The sequence below is a fragment of the Arachis duranensis genome, chromosome 2 (assembly GCF_000817695.3).
Source record: "Arachis duranensis cultivar V14167 chromosome 2, aradu.V14167.gnm2.J7QH, whole genome shotgun sequence".
Lineage (NCBI taxonomy): Eukaryota > Viridiplantae > Streptophyta > Magnoliopsida > Fabales > Fabaceae > Arachis > Arachis duranensis.
In genome coordinates, this window is record NC_029773.3 from 71,548,693 (window position 1) to 71,575,742 (window position 27,050).

Here is a 27,050-nt window from a genome sequence, read left to right on the forward strand (position 1 = left end):
TTTGAAAGTTAAAACAGAATACAATATATCTCTCTCAAAGTTAGTCTCTAAGGCAAAAATAAATACAAAAGTGAGAGAACTAATCAAAATAACCAAAAAGGTAACAAAATGGAGTAAGGTCCTCTGCTCTGCCACCATCAAACAACTCACCAGGGTAAGTTGTGACCTGCATCTGAAAAACAACAACAAAGCATACATGAGAACCTCCGGTTCTCAGTATGGTAACAGTGCCCAGTAATGTAAGATATAAGACTCCGGGACGCTAGAGGCAATCCTAGAACTTTATATTAATCATGAGATTCAACTTAAAGCATAACTAAATATAAAACCATAACTAAACAGGGGTAATCTAACTTAGGAAATTCTAAACTATCATTTCACCGCTGTCCCACAGCGTTCACCGGCCTAACCGCCATGCGATTCCATCGCCACCTACTATCGAACCTCTTCAATCCCAGTAGAAAACACAAGTAACTAAACAAGTAAAGCACAAGTAATTATCAAGTATAACAAGTAAATCAAGAAGCAATTAAGCATGTTATACAATTAGCCATAATATGCAAGTAAACAAAGAAAACAACCATATAGAAGATGCACATGATGAATGTCTGTCTTATTGGTTGTGATATCACATTGTCGGTTCAACTGCCAATCCGACACATTCTCCCGGGATGTTGCCTTTCGGTCACGAATAAAATGGGTACCCCCAGGGATATCGTGCCCGGTACACGGTCTAGGAATATAGTGCCTGCGCACACTCTTGTGATTCCAAAAGGATGAGAGCGGGATACTCAGCCACATACCTCACATTTCAATGTAAGCGGGACGAACCACCGCCCTTATGCCGCCGCCGCGACCTCGACAGGCGGGATTAACCTACCGTCCCTACCAGGCGTATAGCGTCTCAGTAATACCAGTAGAAAAAAATATTTTAGTGGTTTTCAAAAATCCATTTCAGTAAGGCCATCACCAAATCCATAACTCCCCAATTCATCACACCAATCGCCTTTACAACACTCTACCACCTCACTTAACTAATCCACCCTCAGTACTCCAGAAACCTAAAGCTCTATCTTCTAAAATTTTTACCAGAAAATATCTAGTTAAACTCATTTAGGGTATTCTCTATGCTTCAAAGCCTAAAAACAAGTTAAGACACCCTATATAAGCATTACGGAAGTTTACAAGCTTGTCGGAAAGATAAAATGGTTAAAAACAAAGCTTTCATTGAAAAATAGGGCAGTGTGCGTACGCATAGGGTTGTGCGTGCGCACACCCAGAAGAATTTTCACAAAGTGTGCGTACGCATAGAGGTGTGCGTATGCACAGCAGATAAAAATTTTCATTTTAAATGCACGCATAGATATGTGTGAACGCCATCAACAAGAGGCGCTTCCATCGTGCGTACGCACAACTTACAAATTTTACAGGGTGTGTGTTGTGTTTGGTGATGAATGAGATGAATGGGGCTCATTTAATGAACTTATATATGTTGGACTTGGGCCCGGTCCAATCCGTTAGTGTTTTGGGCCCGTTTGGCCCAACTTTGGGCCAAACCTTTAAAATTAATGCTAGATTTTCAACTTTAATTTATTTCTTAAAATTTTTCTAATGTTTTTATCTTTCTCGTACAGTACCAGACAGATTGAAGCCGGTATTGCCGGTTAATTTACTAATACGTATCTTTACGCAATTTTTCGAAGAAAATTACTTTTTTTTACTCAGAAAAATCTACTGAGTCCAAATATCATATTTATGTTTTCTAATTAATATTCTAAATTTTTTGATCCTATTTTAGACAATTAAATTATTATTATTATACGTTAGTTAATCGTTAATTATTTCTAGTTCTTACATCTTGTCTCATCAATAAAATTTTATGTTTACTGCATGAAGGTGGAGGTAATTTAGTCTATTGTATGGGTTGAGATTGTTGTTGGTGAGGTGCAATAAATTTATTTGGCTTTCAGTTGTCCTAATTAAAATTGGGTGGTTCCTCCATCCTAGATTACAAGTTTTTGATAAGGGGTCACTAGATGGTAGCTTTTAAAAAATTTTCATGTAATTCACTTGCTCCTCCTTGAACAACTCACATTCTTCCTCCTTGTAAGCTCTTCCACACAAGTTATAACTCACTTGTATAGTCATTGTTGAGACTTGCATGTGTTCTATTTACTTTCTGAGTGAGACAATTTATTGAGACATCATTTTATTCTGTGCCAAAATAGTGTTTGTTCATACCCTGGGTCGAGCTGTCCGACCCGGGATGTTCTACAGACAAAGCAACCGACCTCTTCAGGCTAGGACAACCCGGCCTCTTCTTAAAGAGCTCGGCCAAGTCACAGGAAAGCCCAATAAAAGGGCCCAAGCAGAGGAACACGACCCGAATCCAAGGGCGGCCCAAGCCTATAGAGATAAAGGTGGTTCCCTTAAAGATAAGATGACCTCGCTCGAAGATAAAGATAAGATAAGATAACTAACTTATCTTATCTAAGAAGGTCACTCTACGCCATTATAAATATACTGGAGCACCCAAGTATAACTCATACTCTAATACTACTCAATACCTGCTTAATACCCTTGCTAACTTAAGCATCAGAGTCCCTTGCAAGTACCCCCCACCCTCCGGGGACGAAGGATCAGCATTATCACCAAGTCTCACACGTCGGACACCGCGACTCCAAACACTCCCGTAAGATCGGACTCAGCAGCTCCGATTAATTTAAAAGATCTCGTCTGAGATCGACCTCTAGTTTCAGGTAACCCTCGGAACATTGGCGCCGTTGCCGGAGAACCTAGAAGTCATCCCATTACCATGGCGGACGACCATGACAACGATCACACCTCAGATCTAGAAGAAAGAACGCCGCACAAAAACGTGGGCACAACACCAAAGGATACTCCTCAAGTTAATGATAAAAACTCCCCAAAAGAGGGAGCCCTAGAGGCATTCCAAAGTCGGTTAAAGCAACTCGAGGAAGACGCTCTACGTCAACGAAAGGCCGAAAAGGATCTACAAAGAGAAATAAGACGACGCCGGGAATTGGAGAATAAACTCCTAAAACTTGAGGCCGATGTCAAGACTAAAGCCAGCCATCCCACCCCCGAAGATAGCACCTGCAAGGAACAAGATCCATTCACCAGGGAGATCATGAAAACAAGAATCCCAAAAGACTTCAAACTCCCAGACATGACCTTGTACGATGGCACAACGGATCCCAGCCATCATCTCAGCAACTTCAGAAGCAGAATGTACCTCACTGATGCCTCAGATGCAATTCGTTGCAAAGCTTTTCCAACCACTTTAACAAAAATAGCAATTAGATGGTTCGACAACCTCCCTCCTAGGTCCATCTCAAGTTTCGACGACTTGGCTAAAAAATTCCTGGCCAGATTCTCCATCCAAAAGGACAAAGCAAAACATGCTCCGAGCTTACTAGGAATCAGACAAGGGGAGCGGGAAACCCTGCAAAACTACATGGAGAGATTCAACAAAACATGCATGGATATACAAAACCTTCCAACAGAGGTTGCCATCATGGGTCTCATTAACGGTCTGCTAGAATGGCCTTTCAGTCAATCCATATCAAAGAAGTATCTCACATCTCTGAACGAGGTGCAGGAGCGAGCAGAAAAATACATCAACATGGAGGAAAACTCCTGATTAGGAGAGACTTCAAAACCAGGGTTCACCCCTCGGGATAAAGACAAAGATTCCAGAAAAAAAGAAGATCGACATGGAGAAAAAATCAAAAAGTACCACAATTACACCCCTCTTTGGGTGTCTCTTGTGGATGTCTATAGAAAAGTTTGCAACACAGAAAAAATACCACCAGCTCGACCACTCAAAGGCCAAAAAGGAGGAGGAAACCGGGCTGAATACTGTGAATATCATCGGATCCGCGGACACTCCACCAATGAGTGTTTTGATTTAAAAAACGTCATAGAAAAGCTCGTACGAGAAGGAAGGTTAGATCGATACCTGGCCACCCACGAAGATGAACAAAGGAAAAGAAGAAGAGCAGAAGATGTCGGACCTACTATACGATCATCCCGGACACCCAAAAGACACGTCCACATGATACACGGCGGATTTACCGGAGGAGGAATCTCCAAGTCATCCCGCAAAAGACATCTCAAAGACATGTATCACGTCACAGAAAGGAAGGAAGCACCCGACATCCCGGCGATCACTTTTACCAAAGAAGACGCATCCAGCATCACATCAGGACATGACGATCCCATGGTCATCACAATTATACTGGAAAACGCAAATCTCCATCGCACACTGATAGACCAGGGGAGCTCTGCCGATATCTTATTCAAAACCGCCTTCGACAAACTCGGCTTGGAAGAAAAGGAACTTAGAGCATATCCGGACAGCCTGTTCGGGTTAGGAGATACCCCGGTTCAACCAATGGGATACATTCTGCTCTACACAACTTTTGGAAAGGGAAGTCAGTCAAGAACACTCAAAATAGACTACATCATCGTTGACGTAAGCTCAGCCTATAATGCTCTAATAGGTCGGACAACGTTAAATCAACTCGGCGCAATAGTCTCGACTCCGCATCTATGCATGAAATTCCCAACCGCAGAAGGAATAGCCACAGTAAAGGCAGACCAGAAAATGGCGCGCCGCTGTTACAACGAAAGTCTAAACCTCAGAGGCAGAGGTGAAGAATTCCACACAATCAAGCTTGGTGGAGCTCAGAGGCGGGAGGAGCTTCGCCCACAACCTGAAGGAGAAATAGAGAAAATCCAGATTGGAAACACCCCGGATCAAATAACCAACATCGGCACACTCCTAAAAGGGGACACAAGAGAATCACTCATACAGTTCCTACGCGATAATGCCGACATCTTTGCGTGGAAGGTCGCAGACATGCCAGGTATAGATCCCAAACTAATGTGCCATAAGCTAGCAGTCTACCCAGGATCTTGGCCGGTACAACAAAGGCGCAGAAAGCTAGGACCAGAACGCTCTCAAGCGGTGGAAGAACAGGTACGAGCTCTACTGGAGGCAGGCTTCATAAGAGAAGTCAAATACCTGCTATGGCTTGCTAATGTCATTTTGGTAAAAAAGTCAAATGGGAAGTGGAAAATGTGCACCGACTATACCGATCTCAACAAAGCTTGCCCAAAAGATCCTTATCCACTCCCAAACATCGACGCACTGGTAGATGCCTCCTCCGGATACAAATACCTCTCCTTTATGGACGCACACTCAGGATATAACCAAATCCCAATGTACCCACCCGACCAAGAAAAAACCTCTTTCTTAACCCCAAAGGCAAATTACTGTTACATTGTTATGCCTTTCGGTCTCAAAAATGCGGGAGCCACTTACCAAAGATTAATGAACAAAGTTGTTTCGGATTACATCGAAAAAATCATGGAGGTCTATGTAGACGACATGCTAGTGAAGACGCAAAATGAAGAGATGTTACTATCCAACCTGACACAAGTATTCAACACCATAAGACGACACGGCATGCGACTCAATCCCACAAAATGTACCTTCGCAGTAGAAGCCGGTAAATTCTTGGGTTTTATAATCACACAGAGAGGAATTGAAGCAAACCCGGACAAGTGCAGGGCCGTACTCGACATGAAAAGCCCGACTTGTATCAAAGAGGTGCAACAACTCAACGGGCGGCTGGCAGCCTTGTCCAGATTCCTGGCAGGATCCGCAATAAGATCTCTCCCCTTCTACGCCACTCTAAGGAAGGGAAAGGAATTTGAATGGACAGTTGAATGCGAGCAAGCATTCCAAGACTTTAAAAAGTTTCTGGGACAACCACCTATATTAAGTCGGCCTCGGAAGGGGGAACCGCTCATCTTGTACCTCGCAGTGGGAAATCGGGCAATAGCTTCAGCACTGGTCCGAGAGGACAACAGCGAACAGCAACCCATATACTTTATCAGCAAAGCATTGCAGGGATCTGAGCTGAACTACCAGAAAATAGAAAAATTTGCTTACGCTCTCAAAATAACATCTTGCCGACTTCGCCCATATTTCCAGTCTCACACCATTAAAGTTCGAACTAACTAGCCCATAAAAGGGATCTTACAGAAAACAGACTTGGTAGGAAGAATCTTGCAATAGGCAGTCGAGCTGTTCGAATTTGACCTTCAATACGAAACTCGGACGGCAATCAAATCTCAATACCTGACCGACTTCATTGCGGAATTTACGAACATACCGGAAGTCCCCACAGAATGGAATCTATACGTGGACGAATCCTCAAATAAAACGGAAAGTGGTGCAGGCGTAATAATCGAAAGCGACCAGGGGACCCAGATCGAACTCTCCCTCAAATTTGGGTTCCCCGCCTCGAATAATCAAGCGGAATATGAGGCACTACTAGCAGGTTTGAAGATGGCTAGGGAGGTCAGAGCTCAAAAACTTATCATCTTCAGCGATTCACAGGTAATCACTTCACAAATAACAAGCAGCTACCAAGCCAAGGATCCCACTATGAAAAAGTACCTGGACAAAACCAGGGAACAACTCGGACAACTCGGAGAATATGAGATTCGACACATACCTCGAGAACAGAATGCCTGGGCCGATGCACTCTCAAAACTAGCCAGCACCAAACCAGGAGGTAACAATAGAAACCTTATCCAAGAAATTCTACAGAAGCCATCAATCTCGGAAGAAGAAAAGGTCCTAGCCATAATAGGTCGCGATCAGGGATGGATGACCCCCATAATTAATTACCTCACAACAGAGGCCCTCCCTACAGATGAGAAAGAGGGAAAGAAGTTAAAACGGGAAGCACAATACTATACCATCATAAATAACACTTTATACAAAAGAGGAATTTTAACACTATTGCTAAAATGCATGCCGACTTACAATACTAAGGACATCTTAGAAGAAGTACACAGTGGCATTTGTGGTAATCACCTCGGAGCACAAGCACTCGCCAAAAAAGTACTACGGGGTGGATTCTATTGGCCAACCCTACAAAAAGAAGCCACAGACTTCGTAAAGACATGTTTGCCATGTCAGAAGCATGCCAACTTCCACACCGCTCCGCCCGAGGAACTATCAGCATAACCTCACCATGGCCATTCGCAAAATGGGGACTCGATCTCCTCGGACCCTTTCCCCAAGGATCCGGACAGGTCAAATTCCTCATAGTAGGAATAGACTACTTCACAAAATAGATCGAGGCAGAACCCCTAGCCAATGCCACAGCTCAAAAAAGTCAAAAATTCCTGTATCAAAATATCGTCACAAGGTTCGGAGTTCCATACTCCATCACTACAGACAATGGTACCCAGTTCACAGACGCAGGCTTTAGAAAACTAGCGGTCGACCTGAATATAAAACAACAATTCACCTCTGTTGAGCATCCCCAAGCCAATGGGCAAGCTAAAGCTGCCAACAAAATTATATTAGCAGGGATAAAACGAAGATTACAGGATGCAAATGGAGCCTGGGCAGAGGTGGTCCCACAAGTCCTATGGGCATATCGAACGACCCCACATTCTACAACAAGGGAATCACCTTTCCGATTAGCTTACGGAATGGAGGCTATGATCCCAGTAGAGGTTGAAGAAAGATCCCCTAGAGTGATCTACTATAGTGAAGAAGTCAATCCCTAACTTCAAAGGGAAGAGCTCGAATTACTCCCAGAAGTCCGAGAAAGAGCTCGGATAAGGGAAGAAGCATTGAAACGACGAATGGCTTCCAGATACAATCAAAAAGTAATACAGCGGACCTTCATGAAGAATGACCTCATTCTAATCCAAAATGACATTGGAACAACTCGACCTGGAGAAGGAAAGCTGGCTGCAAATTGGAAAGAACCCTACCGAGTCATGGAAGTGCTAGGGAAGGGCTACTACAGGCTTTCCGAACTCGACGGGCGAGAGCTGCCAAGGTCATGGCACGCCTGCAACTTAAGAAGGTACTATAGTTAGGGAGGATAAGGGACCTTGGGACAAGGCACACTCTTTTTCCTGAAAAGGTTTTTTAATGAGGTGCCAGGCCCAAGACCTACAAACTAACCCCTACGTGTATATATTTGCATTTCTCTTAATAAAATTTTTTCAGATTTTCTACAAACGTTCAAGTCATATTATTCTAAAAACAATCATCGCCCGATTATAAAGCTATAGATCGACAGAAAGTGAAAACCAAATTCACTGTGCAATCACGATAAAAACGAGGGTTAAAACCCAAAATTCTAGAAAAATCGGCAAAAATGAAAATAGAATAATACAAGAAGCTATAGAAAGTGATCCATAGAAAGGACCTGACGAGGTCCTAATAAAATGGATTGCTATAAAATAGCTTAAAGGCTGGCCGACACCTAAAGTCGGCCAGCCCCAATAAACCAAGTTATAAGTAAAGCCCTGGAAAGAGGTCTGGCCAACCCTATAAAAGAGGATTACTATAACTTCGAAGAGCCCGACGTGACGAAGTCGGACTCCTACAAAAGGTTACAAAAGATAATCCCTGAAAGAGACCTGAACAAGGTCCAAGAAAGAGGATTATCAAGTAACTCGACAGAGCCCGACATGACAAAGTCGACCCAGAAAGATAAAGTTACAAAGATAATCCCTGAAAGAGACCTGAACAAGGTCCAAGAAAGAGGATTATCAAGTAACTCGACAGAGCCCGACGTGACAAAGTCGACCCAGAAATATAAAGTTACAAAGATAGTCCCTGAAAGAGACCTGAACAAGGTCCAAGAAAGAGGATTATCAAATAACTCGACAAGGCCCGACATAACAAAGTCGGCCTGGGCAGATAAAAGCTACAAAGATAAATCCCTGAAAGAGACCTGAACGAGGTCCAAAAAGAGGATTATCAAGTAACTCGACCAAAAGTCCGACATGACAAAGTCGGCCCAAGACACAAAACCACAAAGGTAATCCCTGAAAGAAAGGGCTTATTACGATCGATGAGAGCAGCGTCTGGCCAAAGGATCAAGTTAATCATGTCAGATAGAAACTTACGAAGGCGCCAAGACAAGTGCAAACAGACATAATATAGAAACTACCGAGTTACGACAATAAGCTCCAGAGGCCATCAAAGACCAGCCCCGGAAACCCGAGAAATACTTTGTTTTTCAAAACGAAAGTTGCTGAACGAGCAATCCTAGAAAGTGTCAATAGTCAAACAAAACACCATTTACAAAAAGTTCAAACGCCCACAGACCAGGCTATGCACAAATTTATCAAGAATAATCAAAGAGAGTCCAAAGGCTTCCCAGTAGCAACATCAATAGGAGGTGAAGGAGGACGAGTCTGGAGAGACACCGCATCCACTGTCCCATTGCCTCGATTCAAAGTCTGACAGTCAGAATCTGGCTCAACTACGGTCGAGGGGGCTGAAGGAATCGGCATGGTAGAAGCTTTCAGAGGAGGCGCAGGAGGTGGCTCAACATCATCATCGCGATCATCCGGGACAATCTTGCCATCCTTTACTACGTTATCAAGACTAACGAGAGTCAAATCGGCATCAGGGGCAACAATCCGGAACTGCTCCATCAGATTCTCACAGGCGGCAGTCACGCTGCCCACAAGGTGACCCTGGAGCTTGGCATAATCAGTCCAAGCAGTTTTCAAGTCATCACGGAGATGCACCAACTCCCTATAAGTCGAAACATAGCTATCATTGTGCTTCAGTGCCATGTCCTCAGCCAACTTAAAAGAAGCAGCCAAGGCAATAGAGCTAGCCTTCTCACCCTCCAGTTCCTTCTCTACCTTCGCCAACTTCACCTCTAACTCATCCTTCAGACCCTTGATCCGATCAAATTCTGATTTAGCCTCCTCCATGAAGGATTTTGTGGCATGAATCGGGATCCCCTGAACAGTTCAGAAAATAGCCGCACCCATATGTGCCATTTTCACACTACTTTTGGTGATAAAATCCAGATACTAAAGAAGAGACACATCATCCATGGAGAGCCCACCATAGGGGGCAATTTGCTGGTCAACAAACTCGACAGCATCAAAATCTGAAGCATCCAGGTTAAAGAGCTCAAATGTTTTTTGCTTTTTTAAGGGATGAGCACCAGAAGCAGCAACAGGAGTTTGTGGGGGATCTGCCAGTCGAACCCGAGGAGTAGGGATCACCCTACTCGGCCCAGGGGAACTCGGCACGGGCGGCTTCAGGATGGTTTGAGAAGACCCCTCCCCAGCCGCCCTGACCGAGATATTTTGTGCAGCAGCTACCTTCCTAGCCTTTTTAAAAGCCTTCATGGAGTCATTGTTCTTCGACATTTCTGAAAAACAGGAAAGACAGAATCAACAAACAAAGTCATGGAGCACATAGAAAAATAGAATAAACTAAAAACACGTCAGTCAGTACCCAACACATTTCGGACTAAAGATGGGTTCCCCATAAATTTCTTAATATCCAGATGCGGGGGCTCCCCCCAAATATCCTCCAACACACTCACAAAGGCATGTTCGACCTCGTCCAACATCTCCCAAGTATACCGGGACACCATGACATTCTGTTGCCACTCAAGAGGAAAAGCGGGTTCATCATTTTCATCAAGAAAAAAGGGGCGAACACCCTCAACAGCTCAAACTTTAAAGAAATAATTTTTGAAGTCCTTAAAAGACTCGTCATACATGGCAAAGACTTTGTGCCCCTGAGCAGATCTAAAGGAAACCCAAGAAGCTTTCTTTTTTGAAGAGGCCCCAGGCTTGGCCGAAACAAACAAATAGAGGAAATGAGTTAGAGAAGGCTTGATGCCTAACTCTTGACAAAGCAGCTGAAAAATCTTTATAAAAATCTTTATAAAACCCCACGAATTGGGATGAAGCTGGGATGGAACAACGTTACATGACCACAACAAGTCGGTCTCAAAGGCAGAAAAAGGAAAAGTAACGTTCAACTAACTAAAGAAATACTCGTAAGCATAGAAGAAGGGACGCTCCCCCTCGAGTGAAGTGGAAAAACAAACTCTCTCGTCAGAACCAGGCGCTACAAGCTCATAATCCCTCTCCTGGGCATCACTACCACAAACCCTATGATGCTTTCGCAGCTCTATACAAAAATCTGAGTCCACCACATAAATACACAAAAGAACCATAGAATCCACCCAATCAGCCATGCCCTCAGGGACTTGGGAAGACGTCTCAACAATATTTTTGCGAGAAGCCATGAGGCCAACTAGTCCTACAATAAGAAAAGAATATTGGATTACTAAAACACATCTCGGACAACAGCAAAAACAACTCGGCTACACAATCAAGCACGGTATGAGGAACAAAAGGAGACCCAGGACCTACACGAAAGATCCAGGGGCGTCCTTTGGAGGCAACCACAGAACAAGAACTCAAGGGACCTACAAATTCACACCCCAGCAACGACCCTTCATTCTTAACCAGAAACCATCAAGAAATCATCATCTCCGTCAAAAAGAAAAACTATCGACAAAACAAAGCCACCAAAGGAGCAGCCTTTTTTCAAAATGCATCAACTTGTAAAACCCTAAAGGCACTAAACTACCAGGAAATCCAACCGAAAGCATACAGAAAGACGAAAAGAAAATCAGAAACATACATCATAGCGGCAGTCAAGCATAGTGGTACGAAAAGATTCAAGCTTTCCAACAACAACTCAGGAAAAATCAAAACTTTATTGAAGAATCACATTCCAAAGTAAAAACAGAAACGAAGAAAAGGTTCAAACTTTCCAAGCATACAAAATCAAGGCGTCATCAAAAGGATCAAAAGCAAAAGTAGCAGAAATAAAAAGGTGGGGAAGAAAGCAAAACCAACCTGGAAGAACGAAGAAAACTTTGAAAAGCGAGTAGCAGAGAATCGATCACAAAGCAGAAGCACCAAGCGAAGGCCAAAGCTTCACAGAGGGACGAGAAGTGCAGAATAGGAAACGGCGAAAGAAAAGGAAAGTTACAGGGAAAGAAAAACTATCTCTTGAATACAAAAATTTGAAAAGAGAAAATCAAGAGAAACGAACAAATTAATGGGGGCATTAAAAACCCTCGCACATTCCCAAGGAGAACGATAAAGGGCAAAAGCGCGCGCTTTCAGAAAAAATGGAACAGAAACGTTCCGCATTCAAGAAAGAGCTCTACGGAAGATAAAGCGACAAAATGCTCGAGTTCGGCTTTACCCGAGAAGGCTCGAAGCCCTAAAACCAAGACTCAACCGCCAGATAAAAGACCAAGTTCGAGCAGGGGCACTGTTCATACCCTGGGTCGAGCCGTCCGACCCGGGATGTTCTACAGACAAAGCGACCGACCTCTTCAGGCTAGGACAACCCAGCCTCTTCTTAAAGAGCTCGGCCAAGTCACAGGAAAGCCCAATAAAAGGGCCCAAGCAGAGGAACACGACCCGAATCCAAGGGCGGCCCAAGCCTATAGAGATAAAGGCGGTTCCCTTAAAGATAAGATGACCTCGCTCGAAGATAAAGAGAAGATAAGATAACTAACTTATCTTATCTAAGAAGGTCACTCTACGCCATTATAAATACACTGGAACACCCAGGTATAACTCATACTCTGATACTACTCAATACCTGCTTAATACCCTTGCTAACTTAAGCATCGGAGTCCCTTGCAGGTACCCCCCACCCTCCGAGGACGAAGGATCAGCATTATCACCAAGTCTCACACGTCGGACACCGCGACTCCAAACACTCCCGTAAGATCGGACTCATCAGCTCCGATTAATATAAAAGATCTCGTCCGAGATCGACCTCTAGTTTCAGGCAACCCCTGGAACAGTATTCAAAGTGTCAAGTTCTATTACTCTTATCTTCATGGTTCTTTTAGAGGAATACAAGTACTGGTTGTTGGCTACAATCTCAATCAATTTCAAAACTTCTTCAATAGTCTTCATATGCATGGATCCTCCAACTGAGAAATCCAATGTTCTAAAAGCATGAATAAGTCTATCATAGAAGATTTGGAGTTGCACCCAATCAGTAAACATATTTGGAGAGCACATTCTCAACATTTTAATATATTAATAAATTTATCTATAAACCACAATTCATGATCACTCAAAATGGCGGCCTCCCATAATCAGTTGGCAATATGGCAATTTTAGGTATAGCAAACAATTTGCTAAAACGAGTTGATGGAACTCAGATCATGTTTGCATATGATTTCCACGTGCTGCTCATAATCAACAATGGCATGACAACAATTCTACATTTAAATTTAGCACTGAAGCTCTATGTGAACAGTCCAATCACACGCCTAATGTATGTTATTTACTTCTAACTCTTATACCTTTTAAACTATTACTTGCTTAAGTGTCGAAGTCTTTTTGACAGGCACTACTACCATCAATTCGTTGGATTACTTAGGATTGAAAATCCACCATCCACCCTCAAGTTAGTACAAGATCCAAGTTAGCTTTCACGTAAAAAAAAGCCTATGTAGCTGCCTTCGTCGTCTACAACACATTTGTATGAACCAATTTGGATTAGTTGAGTGGTCAGTTTACTCGTTCGTTTAAATAAATGTCGAAAGTTCGAATTCTGTCTTGTATATGCAGCAATCTATTAGCCAACGACAGACCCTTAAATAGAGCTCAGATCCATGACGAATTAATCTTTAATTTATCGAATTGAAAAATAGCATAAACAACCAAAACAAACACTACATTTGTATGTTAGTGTTAAATGTTAAAAATATGTACATATATTAATAATTAATCTTGGAACAATCAATATAAATGCATATATAAGATTTTGACTCTAAAATTGATGAGTACTATTTAGTTCGACCAAAAAACTAAATAATGTTTCTTTCGTTCAAACTTAATTATATATAAATTATAATTAAGAATAATGCAAGTCCTTTTCCAACTAAAAGAACATGGTTCTTAATTAACTAAAAAGAGCTACTAATTATTAGGTCAGTCTTCCCACCGTCCTCATGATTCAATGCATAATGTGATAATGAAATTGAAGGGTGACGGCAGAAATTTGTTTAGGAAACTGTTTGGTACAGTTTCTCAATGGCGGGCCACCGCCCCCAATAGGACTTTGTCTGGGATATTGCCTATAATAATAATAATAATCTTACACTAGGTCCACCTCAATCCATCCTACATACCTCTCAACAGAAGTNTTATCAATTATGTAATGTGTATACTAAAATCAGTCACTAATATTAGTCATTAGCTATGAAGCACAAATACGAACATGAATTTGGGATATAACACGACAGGCAAATTTTAAAAAGTTGTCTAACACAGAAACACGCATATATTAATAATATAATATATTTATTAATATTAAACTCATAAATATTTTTAAAAATAATCATATAATATGTATTTCATCCTAAAGTGTATAAAATATTCAAAAGATAAAATTCTAAACTCTTATGTCTTAATAGAGTTAGTAAGAGTTTCGTACATTACATGTAGGAGTAGAAACAGGCCAGGCCAGGCTAAACTTTACTCTTAACAGGCCAGGCCTATAATAGAGTATATTGGCCTTAGCTTGGCCTATAGCCTGGTATAGGCTTTTTAATGAGTACTGAGCCTGATATGTTGTTAAATCTGATCTGGCCTGAAGCCTATTAATAGGCCTGTTTTTTTTTTATAATAATTAAATTTAAGATATAATTTAATTTTTAAAATTATAAAATATAAAATAATAAATTTATGAATAATATTGATACAAAATACACATATATAATTAAAGAGACAAATGACTGAGTGGATAAAGGTATTATTATAACATAGAATTCATAAGACAGAAGACCCAAGTTCAAATCCTTTAAATAGCATTTTTATTAGTATAATAAAACTCTCTATATATATTTACAAGCTCAGGCTGCCTGACACGCCCAACAGGCTATTTCAAAAGCCTAGGCCTGGCCTTTTAAAGAATATAGACTTTTTTAATAGACTGAGCCTGGGCCTATTTCCTATCAGGCCAGGCTGCAGGCCACCTGGCCTATTTCCAACCATAACTACATGTACACAAAAAAAATATCTAAAGTTCATACTATTTCTCCATCATATATGGTTGATATCTTCATCATTAAAAAAAATCACGCTTTCCAACTCCGGTTCATCAAGAGAAAGGTGAGCAAAGAGAAGCATATACAAAACCAAAAATTAAACAACGGAGAAACATTCTCTCTTACTTGGAATGGAGTAGGCAGACGACGACTGAAGATGCAATGACAGGCAGCGAGCACCGGTGAACAGGGAGCAACGACGACGAGCACGGAGAAAGTGGCGGCGACGACCAAAGGTGTGGAGATTGAGGACTAACACATACAGTGACGACAACCGGAGGTGGTGACAGACCAGCAGTGACAAGGAGAAAGTGTGGTGCCAAAGAGGGTGGGACGGCGGAAGGGAACAAATTAGGGACTTAGGGTTTGATCGTTTTACTTTTGTAAAAATTAAAAATCACTAAAGTTCAACTTTTGGGCCGTGTCCACGCTGTGTCTGGGTTGTGTCTGGCAATGTTTTTTGTGTTTTCGGATAGAATATGGTTGGACACAAGAGACAAGCGTGTCAAACGAGTGTCTATGTGCGTTATGTCCAACACACCGATACGGCAACTCAACGAAGTGTCCATGCTTCATAAGCCACCAATGTGTAAGTGTGTGTATATATAGTGCATGTGAGATTGAGCTAGTCTAATTTTGCAAGGGCCAAAATTTAATTTTGTAGACTCTAAATTATATTATCCGTGCAGAGATAGAGCTAGTCCAATTTTGTAGGGACTAAAATTTAGTGTATAATTTTAAAAGTTGGTCAGAATCAGTTAGTCGAACTACGAATTGATTGAAAATAAAGTTTGATTTCATGAAAAACTTGCTTCATAAAAGAACTAGATGAAAATCGAAAAATTAGCAAATTTCTAAATTATGAACAAAATAACATCGTTTTAGGTTCTGAGAAGGAAAAAAAGTCAAACACAACTCGAAATGAAGAGAAAAAAAAAACCCTAAAGCTTAAATCTTCCATTCTTCCTTTTCCTAATCATGTTCTACCTTGCTTTCCTCATACTTAACCGTTGCATTCTCTTTTACCACCATTATCGCCTTCCCTTCACTAGCGCTAGCACCTTCCATCCTTGCGTTACTTATCATTGCTATCATTGCCTTTGTTGTCACTGTCATAATCCAGTTAACTTTCCTCATAACCCAGTCACCTTACTTGTAGGTCTTAGGAATAACAAAGTATTTTTTTATGAAGATATGAAAAAAGTTTATTTAAAAAAAATTATGAAATTTTTTCAACATCCATACGAAAAGCAATGTTAAAATGATTTTGTACCTGTTGAAGCAAAGTTCAACTTTAGACCAAGAATGAAATTAAAGTAGGAATCGAGACTAGACCCTTAAGTCTCAGGTAAACTTTGAAAAATGTTGGCCAGACCAAAGAATAGCTTAGCTTGATCATAACATTAGTCGTGAAGGGCGAAGATGAACTTTGACTCCAAGGAAAAAGAAGAAAGCTAGGGCTTTGAGTTTATGTCAAAAGGAATATAAGGCTAATAGTTAATACGAGATAGGTTGAAAGGAAGCTTGAGACTAACAAGCACTACAATAAAAATGACCGTCGAATTTATTGTCAAATTTAGCGTCACAGAATAATGACAGATTTATTAACAGTAAAGATATCGAATTTGTCAGGTTAAATTATTACCTGCAAATTTACATTTTCGACGGTAAATTTGTCGGTAATAATTGGAGAGAAACAACAAAAATAGACGCATAAGTTAGTATTGGATTTGCCGTCGGATAAACCTACCAGTAAACTCAATTAGTAAAAACACTGCATTTTAGTGACCTACAATGGTTTACCGTCGAATTTTTTTACGATAATTTCATCCTAAATTTGAAGCATGAACGTTCTCCCCCTTCTTTTCGAATCCGTCTCTCTCTCTCTCTAACCCTCTCCCTCCCTACCGCTTCGTCAACCCCGCCACCGCCTCCTCAATCTAACCTTCTCCCTCCCTGCCGCTCCATCGGCCCCGCCACCACATCCCCTCCAGCAATCCCTCTCCCTCTCGCCGCCATCCAATTCTTCCAGCCGCTACCAATAACACCAGCCACCACCAATATTCTCCCGTCCACCTTTGTATATGCATTTTCTGGTAAATAAATTTCTGTTTTTGTTTTCGTTAAAGTTAGGATTAATTTAGGTTTTAGTTGTTAATTAGTATAATAATTTAGTTAGAAATAATTTTTTTGTTTAGTAAATTTACAGGTTAAGATAGGATTAGATTAGATTATTAGACTTTTGTGAGTTCTAATGCTGTAATGATGTGATATTGTTGTTGTTGTGCTGTCAGTTTTTAATTGGAGTTGAATTTAGTAAATTAGTGATGCTCAAGTTTGAATACATATACTTCATATAGTTCAAGGTATTCTGTTCAAATAGGCATATTGCTAAATGTCTGTGTAATTAAATAATTAATTCTCTATCATTCTAGTAGTTCTTTATTTTATGCATAGTCACTAAAATTTACTATATTATATTATCCGTTATAATGTATCTGTTATAATGTATATTATATGTTAAATATTGCTTATGAATGACTTCTTGAGATCATTTTAAATGACTTATGAATGATTTCTTATTTGTATACGAACAAAATTATATATGTAGTAATATATATTGCTAAATGTTTGTGAAGTTAGAATGTACATTTACCTCTGATTTTATTTGATTTCAACATATAATGTATTTTTTTAACTAAGTTTAACGTAGTTTATTTTGATTAAGTATTTTGAATGTTGTGAATATGTTTAGCAGATTTTTAATTGGTATGTTCTTTACAAACATGACGACAAGTAAATCTTGATGGTCTGTTGTTGGACTAACTCTCAGTAAGTATGTACGCCATATAATATTTGCACCCATGTTGTTGGCCATTAGATCTTTGCTTCAAGCTGTGAAGCTTGATTTCTTAAGACCTAGATCTTGATATCGATTGAAGATTTTCAATGGCCTAGAGAAGGGCCGGAGGGGATTGAATTTATGGCCTCTTTTAAATTTGTACACTTTAACTTCAAACTAGATTTAAATCAGAGTTGCTGATAAGTCTAAAATATTGATTATGCAAGCACAATTTAGTTTTGTCTCTTGACGATTGATCAGTAATAAAGCAAACAAGTTGCTTTTGAATACACTAAGTTGCTGTAACGTCTACGAGATTGATTATGCAGGAGACAATTTCATTTTGTTTCATATCAAAAGAAAACAGAAACAGAATAGAGAAGAGTAAATGACACAGCCATGTATTCTGGTTTAACCACCATGTAGAACGTGACTTACATCCGGTCTCCACCACAACTGTAGTAGAACTTTTACTATCTTTTCAAAAATTTACAAACACCAATTTCCAATTATTCAACTTAATCCTATCAAAGACAAACCAAACTTCTAGTTAAGTTTGATTTAGCTAGGTTCACTCTTAGACTTTCAACATCTAAGTGCTCATCCAACTTAGTAAGAGAATCCCCTCAGTATCATAAATACAAAACAATACATACAAAAGAGATCGAAATAATTTTCTGACTTTTCTCCATGATTACTTTCTTTACATTTTCTCTCAATGGCTTTGACTAATATCTCACATATTTGCATTTTTCCATTGATTGAAAAGACAAAGAAGAATAAAATTGAAGAATAGAAAATTCAATGTAAAATCATGAAGAAAAAGAAGGTATAACTAGAAAGCTATGAAGACCCAAACAGTGTGCTAACTCTACTTACTTCAATTTTTAGCCGTTTATTCTTATAGCTTCCAAAACTTGAGTTTAGTTGAACATCTTTGACTTTGTTCTTCTTTCTCATAAATCATATTAGAGACGCAAATAAGAGATGAGACAACAGCAATAATTTCATGGATTATAGAGTTGACTTGAATCTTTACCTAGTTGTTTCTCTTTTTTCCTTTTTCTTTTACTTCAAAAATTTGAACTATTGACCTTTCATATATAACAGAGTAAAACAACTTCTATTTTTTTTTCTTGCCCAAAAATGTGCAGTTAAAAGATGGTAACTTCAACAAGTTAGAGTGATTCTATAAAGATGACAGATTTCTTCTTTGTTTTGCCTCTGAACCAAATCTAATTTGATTTTTCTCTTTTGCCTTCAATCCTTGACTTTTTCCTCTTTTTCCCTTTTGGTGCACAAGTTTGGTGATCCACCTTTTTTCACTTTGCTTAAACCTAATCTGAACATACCTTTTTGCTTGTGAAACATCTTTTTCTCCTTGATTTAAAGTTAGTCACATGGGTTATGGTTATAAGAGAAAAGTAATTGCTTGTTTAGAGAGTTGAACACTTAATTACAGGCCAAAGAAGGGAATAAGTGCTGTCAAGGAAGCTTTGGACTAGTTTTTGAACATTTTATTTTTCTGCACAATGAACACATTACTCACATTTTTCGGCTCTCAACCCAACCACTAATGTTTGTCCTCATCAATTTATTGTTATTTTTCTTTAAACTCAACAATGTTTTAGAGTGAAAGCTATGGACAAATGAGTAAATACTTCTTTCAAATTAAAGTATCATCTTATGGTACTGCATTGGAAGCTTATTTGGTTAACAATAATGTGTGGAAGAAACTGAGTGTCATGATCTTGAAGTCTGTAACAACTTCGTGAAGCTCAACCACTAGTGTCCACACCTTGCTATGATAATTTAAACCTTGATGATAATTCTCCTTCAGTGAAGGAGGAGCCACCAAAAGTAGAATTGAAATAGATTCCTAGTCACTTAAATTTATCTTTCATGGGGGAAAAAAATCTTCATGTTATACTCGGTACATTTTTAAGTGACTTGGAAGAAGGAAAGCTGCTTAGAGTTTTGAAGGGCCACGAAGATGCTATTGGATGGAAAAATTCTGATTTACAGGAAATTAGTCCTACCCTCTGTACACAGAAGTTTTATGAAAGGCAACTACAAACTACATGTTCAACCCCAACAGTGAAGAATGTAGTAAAAACATGTTGTCAAGGTTAGACCTGTGCAGGTTGTACCAACAAAGAGAGGAATCAGTGTGGTTAAAAATAATTACAATGAACTCATTCCGAACAAAACAATTAGATGATGATGTATGGTCATTGACTACAGAAAATTAAATGATGCAATCAAGAGAAATCATTTTCCACTTTCTTTATTGACCAAATATTGGAAAGAATTACAGGTTTGTTATGCATAGTATTGTTTTTTTTATGGTTATTTTGGTCATAACCAGATTTACATAGCTCCAGAGAATCAAAAGAAAAATACTCTCAGTTATCCTTTTGGCAAATTTGCATGCCGAAAGATGCCTTTGGATTATGAATGCCCCTACCAGTTTTCAATGATGCACAGTAATTATGAACCACTTTTCAACGATGCAATGGGAAGATAATCAAGATTATTATAGACCAGTAATTATGAACCAAATTCACCCTCAAAATATAGAATTTATATTAAAACAGAAGTAAGATTTTGTTTATCATTAACTAAAAGAAAACCAATCCCAAAACGTGGGGCAAGAATCAGAGGTTCACTGCTTAAAGAACTTATGCAGATAGCAGTACCAAAGACACAAAAGTATCTGAGAATATGCCTGACATCACAAAAACATAATCCAATAAATATGCCACAGATTAAAAATAGAATCAGTCCATAATTTGTTCCGTTTTCCTCCTCATCTAGTCTTCTCATATTAGCTACCCTGAGTCTCTGATCCCAAGTAACAAAAATAACGCTCTCCCCCAGATCTAGCATTAATTTATCAAAAAATATTTTGATAAATAACAAAATTGCTTTTATAATATCAAATGTGTATGTCTTTAGTCTTTACCATGCCATTCTAAAAAGAAAGATAAAAAATTTCAATTTAGCAGCCAATCAATCTGAAAGAAAATGTACCAGATCATTATATAATTGGCTAAAATTAAATATGGTCTGCTGTAATTGAACCAAAAAGATGACACTGGCCGAAGAACTAAAATCTTTTCAAAGAAGAAGTATTAAAGAGATTAAAAAATGCTTTCTACACAGCAAAAATCAATTACCGTGTATTTGTATATATTTACATGTGTTGTTTTATACGTTTTCAATATATTTTATATTTCAAATATGTATTCTACACGGGAAACTTATTTGTGACTAATATTTTGTGTATATGTTAGAATGTTCACAACATACCACATAATGCAATTCCTAACCTTTGTCCATATTACCTGAGTAATGAGCTTTTACTTGCTCTTTGTTTTAAATACATTATATGATATAATTTGGATGACCATTCATGCGGTCAACGTAAAAGATAGTTATTTTGCTGACGTAACATTACATAATTGAATGTACGTGTAAAACTGTTTTACACTGACAGGTCATTAAAATTACATTCTAATAATAAATATATAAAAGAATATCATGTGCAGTTTTAAAACCAGCATTTTTGGAGCAAGGCAACACCTTCCAGATTATAGGAAAAACTGCAAACAAGATATTGCAAGACAGTTATGAAGCCCATAGTCAAAGGAGAGATGGGATTTCAAACATGAGAAACTACTGGTCAAGACAATTGAGGAACAATCAACAATGCATAGAACAAAGTCCTGTTCAGAAAGATGTATAACTAGGAACCTGAAGGATTTATAGCAAAAGACATGATGGGAAAGATAATTATAGGAATATTCTAAGAAGGTAGTAGGTGCCATAGGCATATGTTCTAGAATAGGTGATGTGTCCTAGTAGTAGAATGTTTTAGGGTCTTTTAGGTTCCTATAGAATGTAATCTTTTATGTTGAATAAAATGGAAAAGAAAAATATTTAGCTTTAGTGTAGTTTTTAGGAGTAGCTTTAGCATATCAATTTCCTTATGAAGACAATTGCAGAACTAATCCAACATTTGAAACAGCATGTTGTTATATGACAACAAAAGTTAATCACGAGCTACATGAAATCAAAAGAAAGGGGAGGGGAGAAAGGAACGAAAGATAAAGAGGGACTCACAAAATAGCGGCTCTTATATTCAATGAAGAGAAAATGGCAATGGAATCTCCAGCAGCCTAAACATCAACAATGAAATTAAAACAAGTAGAATAATCACAGAAACCCAAGAAGTAACCATAGCTAAAAGCAATTAAAACTTACCAATGGAACTTGGTTGAAGTGAGCCATGATAAGGGTTGTGCAAGCAGCTGTAAATCAAATGCATTGGAGTCATGGTTTTTTAGATTGAATTTTGAACTAAGATTTATCTTGGAAACTAATAAGAATAAAGACTATACTTGCTCTTACCCATAATACCAAGGTATTAGGATTTATCTTATGGATGGAATAGTTTAAGTAATGGAGTGAGTAAGATGGTTTGGCATTTCATCAAGGGAAGGTGTTTGTTTCAGTGTTTTATGAAGAAGGAACATTATGCATGAGCAGTGATTGGAGCTACAGACTACCGGTGTGACAAAAATGGTAGAGCTGCAGCTTGGATGGGAACCTTGAGGTGTGTTCCCCTCTCAAAAGTGGTTCTAAGGAAATTACCTTCAATGCTGATTGGAAAACTTCTCCTCCAAAATTATTAATCTCTGCACAAGAATGTACTTGAAAACAGCTCAGTTATGACAAAAGTTCTCTCAAAGTCACTTTTAAGGCACATTCACATGACCGTAATGATCATTTGTTTACATGTAACTTAAAAGAATTTTTATACAGTAAATGCCAACTAAATTTTGAAAAACAAAAAGTAACTATAGTACTTGGGAGGTTTATATATTTGAGATTACATCAGTCTGAGCAAGTTATGTGCAAAAGGCATCTACTTTATGGACAATAAAAAGGATCTTTTGATGTACAAATTCTAGCAACTATACTCACCAGTACAGAGGCTTTGCTTTTCAAAGACACTCGAAGGAGGTTAGTAACAGTTAGAACAATCGAAAACCTATAGTTGCAGTCACCATAGAATGACCAACTACCAGTAGTCCATACAAGAACATGAACCATGCTCAAAATGGTGAAACCGCTTCCTGTCCCTGATAGTTATCTTGCGATTGTAAATCTTTGATATTAATTTCATGGAGGAATGACAATCTTTACAAATTCGCAAGTTTTTCACAATCTGAAGTGGGGTCTTTGGTGTTGTACTGATTAAGCCAAAGGCAACTGCAATCTTCTCACTGTGGTAATGCAGCACACTTTCTTTATGTGTCTCATCCATCTTAAGCAAGACTTGTGTGGTATCTGGCCTATAACCTTCAAAATTTAATTTGTTCGAAATTTCCTCCAACATTGAGTGTATTTCTTTGGCACTAGGATGGGAATCATCTTCAACAAGAAACTCATGAATAACACCATCAATCTCGATCCAACTGCATCCAGGGTCTTTCCTTATGTCTAAGTCTTTCATCATCAACCTCACCTCTGCAACTGCATCCCAATCACCAGATGAGGCATATATGTTCGACATAGCCACATATGCCCCACTATCGTGTGGAGCCAGTTGCATTAAAACCTCTGCTGCACGCCTTCCAATTTCAACATTCTTATGTACCTTACAAGCACCAAGCAATGCCTTCCATATGACATCATCTGATTTTATTGGCATGTTCAATATAAGTTCTTTGGCTTCTTCTAGATATCCAACACGTCCCAAGAGATCAACCATGCATCCATAGTGCTCTATCCGAGGCACAAACCCCACATTAACCATATGATTGAAATATGATCTACCCTTGTCTACTAACCCTGCATGGCTACAAGCACTCAAGATGGCTATGTATGTTACATCACTAGGGGATATGCCACTTCTTTCCATCCTCGCAAAAAAATCAAACACGTCCTTGGCTTTACCATGCATGGCTTGACCACCGAGTATAGCATTCCATGTTATCACATTACTCTTAGGCAGACTCTCAAAGACCTGAATGGCCTTCCCAATGCTCCCACACTTTGCATACATATCAACTAATGCAGAGCCAAGAGCATCATCAATCTTAATCTTGTTCCTCTCTGCATACAAATGCACCCATTTCCCCAGTTCAATGGCCCCGAGCCGTGAAATTGCAGGCAACACGCTGACCAAAGTCACCCGGTTCGGGAGCAAATCCTCCATCTGCATCCTATGAAACAATTCTATGGCCTCCGAAAAATACCCATTTTGTGCATAGCCGGAAATCATTGCATTCCAAGAAACCACACTCCTTTTATGCATCCTGTCAAACAACTCCCTAGCAGCCGTAAGGTTCCCAACTCTCACATACCCATCAACCATCACATTGCACAGAACCACAATACCTTCCTCCCTCCTCTTATCCCTCATCACTTTGTTCATATAATCAACACCATCAACACTCCTGCGAAACAAAACATGGGAATCCTCCATATTCCCGCACATCACATACATCCTTAGCAGATTGCTAACCACAAACTCATCACCAGAAAATCCAAACTTCACAACCAAACCATGAACCTGCTTCCCTACCTCCAACCTGGTCAACACTGAACAAGCCTTCAACACAGAAGGGAAGGTGAACCTGTTGGGTTCCACCATCCCATCAGACACCATATTGCAGAAAAACAGCAAGGCATGCAGTGGCCTATCATGGGTTTCAGCAAGTGCTCTTATCAACGTGTTCCAGGCAAAGCAATCTGGTTCAGGCATTTCATCGAACAACGAGAGGGCATAGTCAATATCACGAAAATCAGAGGTTGCAGACTGCCTGAGAAGCTCTGTTGCCACAACAGGTTCATGGTTTTGTGCTGTTTTGATGAGAAAGGCATGCACTTGCTTCAATTCTTGCATGCTTTGGCATGTCCTGATTTGTGTGAGGAGCAACTGTGAATGATGAGGTGTGCTGGTTTTGGGGTGCAACAGCGGTATGTTCATGTTTATGGATGACATTAACGTTGGAACTTAAAGAGGATTATGGTTTTGGTTTTTGGTTTGGATATACCCCTTCCCTTAATCGTGGCTCCACTGTTGGTTGTGTCAAGAGCAAGGTTCTGAAAACCGGACCGGTCATCAAACCATTTTAGTCACTGGTTTATTGGTTCATTGGTCTAACCGGTCTAACCGAGGTTCAACCGGAAAAACTATTCCATAATAAAATAATAAATAAATTATAAATAAACATCCTAAATATCTTTCAAATTTAAAACCCTACGTAAAATATCACCAACTAAATGTAATTAATCATCAAAATATGCAATAACTTGCTGCAAATTTGTTGACAATTAACATAATTATACTTCCATTAAAAATAGCTGAATTGAATTACAATACACAAGTTAAAGATAGAGAATATTGTCTTAATGTAGCTAAGTCAAAAAGTAAAACAAAAAATGATAGTGTTGCACAATAAACACACAACAGAGCCCGAAACAAACACACAACACAACAGAGGCTGAAACAAAAACACAACAAAGCCTGAAACAAAAAGAATCCAACACGGAGGAGGGGTAGCAAGTCGGCGGAGATCAAGAACAGGAACAGTGGCAACCAAACAATGAAAACAGAATTTTGTTTATATAACAAAACAACCAAAACATGAATCATACAATCACTAATTGCAAATCTTTTCTTCATAAGAACAGAACAATGAAAACATGAAGCATATAATAAATCAAAAGATCACCAATTGCAAATCTTTTAATAAGAACAGAAGTTAGAACAATGAAAAATGAAGAAAGATTAGTAGTTTTCAACCCAATTTTAACAAAGCTCATCCCAATGATTAAAAACAAAAAAAAGCAATGAAGGAACAGTGAATCAATAACACAGGCAGTGCAAATTCAAGAAACTTTAATAAAATTTAACTACAGAAACAGACAGTAAAGCAGTAATAGAGTTATCAATTAAAAATTTATCATCAAATACATTCAGTGAGCAAAACCAATCAACCAAGTACTGACTGGGCATTCAGAAAAAAAATCAAAAGAACATTTAAATCACAGCAAAAACACAACAACAATAGGAACATTTAAAACAAAGCAACCCCAAAAAAAATCTAAAAATCACCATTGCTGAAAACAATGATTTGATCCGTGTATGCTCAGAATTAAAAGCTAAGCTTACAGGAAAGCGAAGAATACCAAAACCAAAGAACCTTCAATCACAGCTTAAATCAAGAACAGAAAATCACAAAAAAAAGTAACAAAAGAACAACAGAACAACAACACAAGAACAATTAGCAAATTAACAAATTCACAATAACAGTTAAAATTTACCAGAAGAACACTAATGCAAGTGGAATCATCATGCTAATATGTTTTCTGCAAAGATGCTATTTGTGCAGCTAAAATTTCCTAATTATTAATATCTAATTATTCTAATTTGACATGCAATCAACTTACTGAGTTTCTAAAAGCTAGAAATTATAAAACCAACCAGAAGAATGGTTAAAGCATTTCATCAAACATGCTGAGTGCGGTAAAATTAAAACAAAATAAGAGAATTCAAAGCTTAATATCAATGTGATAGAGAAGAGAACATAACTATTGTAAGTTTAATTCAGTCTATGAAATAATTCAAACCAATACCAAATCAAATAGTTACTTATTGTAACAGAAATCAGAAGTTGCAGAGTTTGAAGCAGAGTATTGGTGTTGTGTGAGTGTATTGTCTGGTGGCGGGTTTAGGGAACTCACGGCGGCGACAAAAGAGAGCAGTTCGACGGCTAGGTGGAGCGCGCGGGTTGGTCGCAGTGTTTGAAGCAGAGCAACGTGGCTTCCAGACGAACACGAATGCGAACTCGAACGGTGAACGGCGAGTGAACGCGAACAGTGAACGCCGAGCGAACGTGAACGGCAAAGAACGCAAACGAAGACGACAGCTGAACGAAGACGCGAACTTGAACGGCAAACAAACGGCGACGGAAGCGCGGCTAAGCAGACAAAGACGATGGACGCCGAGCTCGAGGAAGCAGCCGCGATCGGTGACAGCGAAGAGGGGTTGAAGACTTGGATCACGAGGGAAGCTAGATAGACGGACGGATGGCGAACTTTAAGTGCGACGGACGCGGCAATATGCCACTCCTTGCGGCGGTGGTGTAGGCTTACAGTGCTAGGGTTTTTTGGCTGGGGTTGTGTGATTTCTTTCTGAATGAAAG

At 39.2% G+C, this 27,050-nt stretch overlaps 1 protein-coding gene across 8 annotated transcripts; it reads right to left on the reverse strand.

Moving 5' to 3' along the window:
* LOC107474848 (pentatricopeptide repeat-containing protein At5g48910) lies at positions 1 to 27,050 on the reverse strand. 8 transcript variants are annotated; one of them, XR_008005833.1, is made up of 5 exons: positions 26,590 to 27,050; positions 22,096 to 22,142; positions 21,955 to 22,010; positions 6,552 to 6,746; positions 1 to 172 (listed from the first exon to the last, which is right to left on the reverse strand). XR_008005833.1 is itself a non-coding variant. In XM_052257044.1 (2 exons), the coding sequence occupies exon 2, from the start codon at positions 24,842 to 24,844 to the stop codon at positions 22,916 to 22,918; it is 1,929 nt and encodes a 642-aa protein (XP_052113004.1). In that variant the 5' UTR covers positions 24,845 to 24,945; positions 26,590 to 27,050; the 3' UTR covers positions 22,545 to 22,915. The 8 variants fall into 8 exon arrangements, 1 of the variants encoding a protein (XP_052113004.1); XR_008005832.1 differs by lacking the exons at positions 1 to 172; positions 6,552 to 6,746 and adding an exon at positions 14,731 to 16,096; XR_008005830.1 differs by lacking the exons at positions 1 to 172; positions 6,552 to 6,746 and adding an exon at positions 17,627 to 19,964.

What these genes read in the sequence shown, in the direction of transcription:
- LOC107474848 (XM_052257044.1), bottom strand. Translation starts at nt 24,844, where the DNA reads ATGTCATCCATAAACATGAACATACCGCTGTTGCACCCCAAAACCAGC.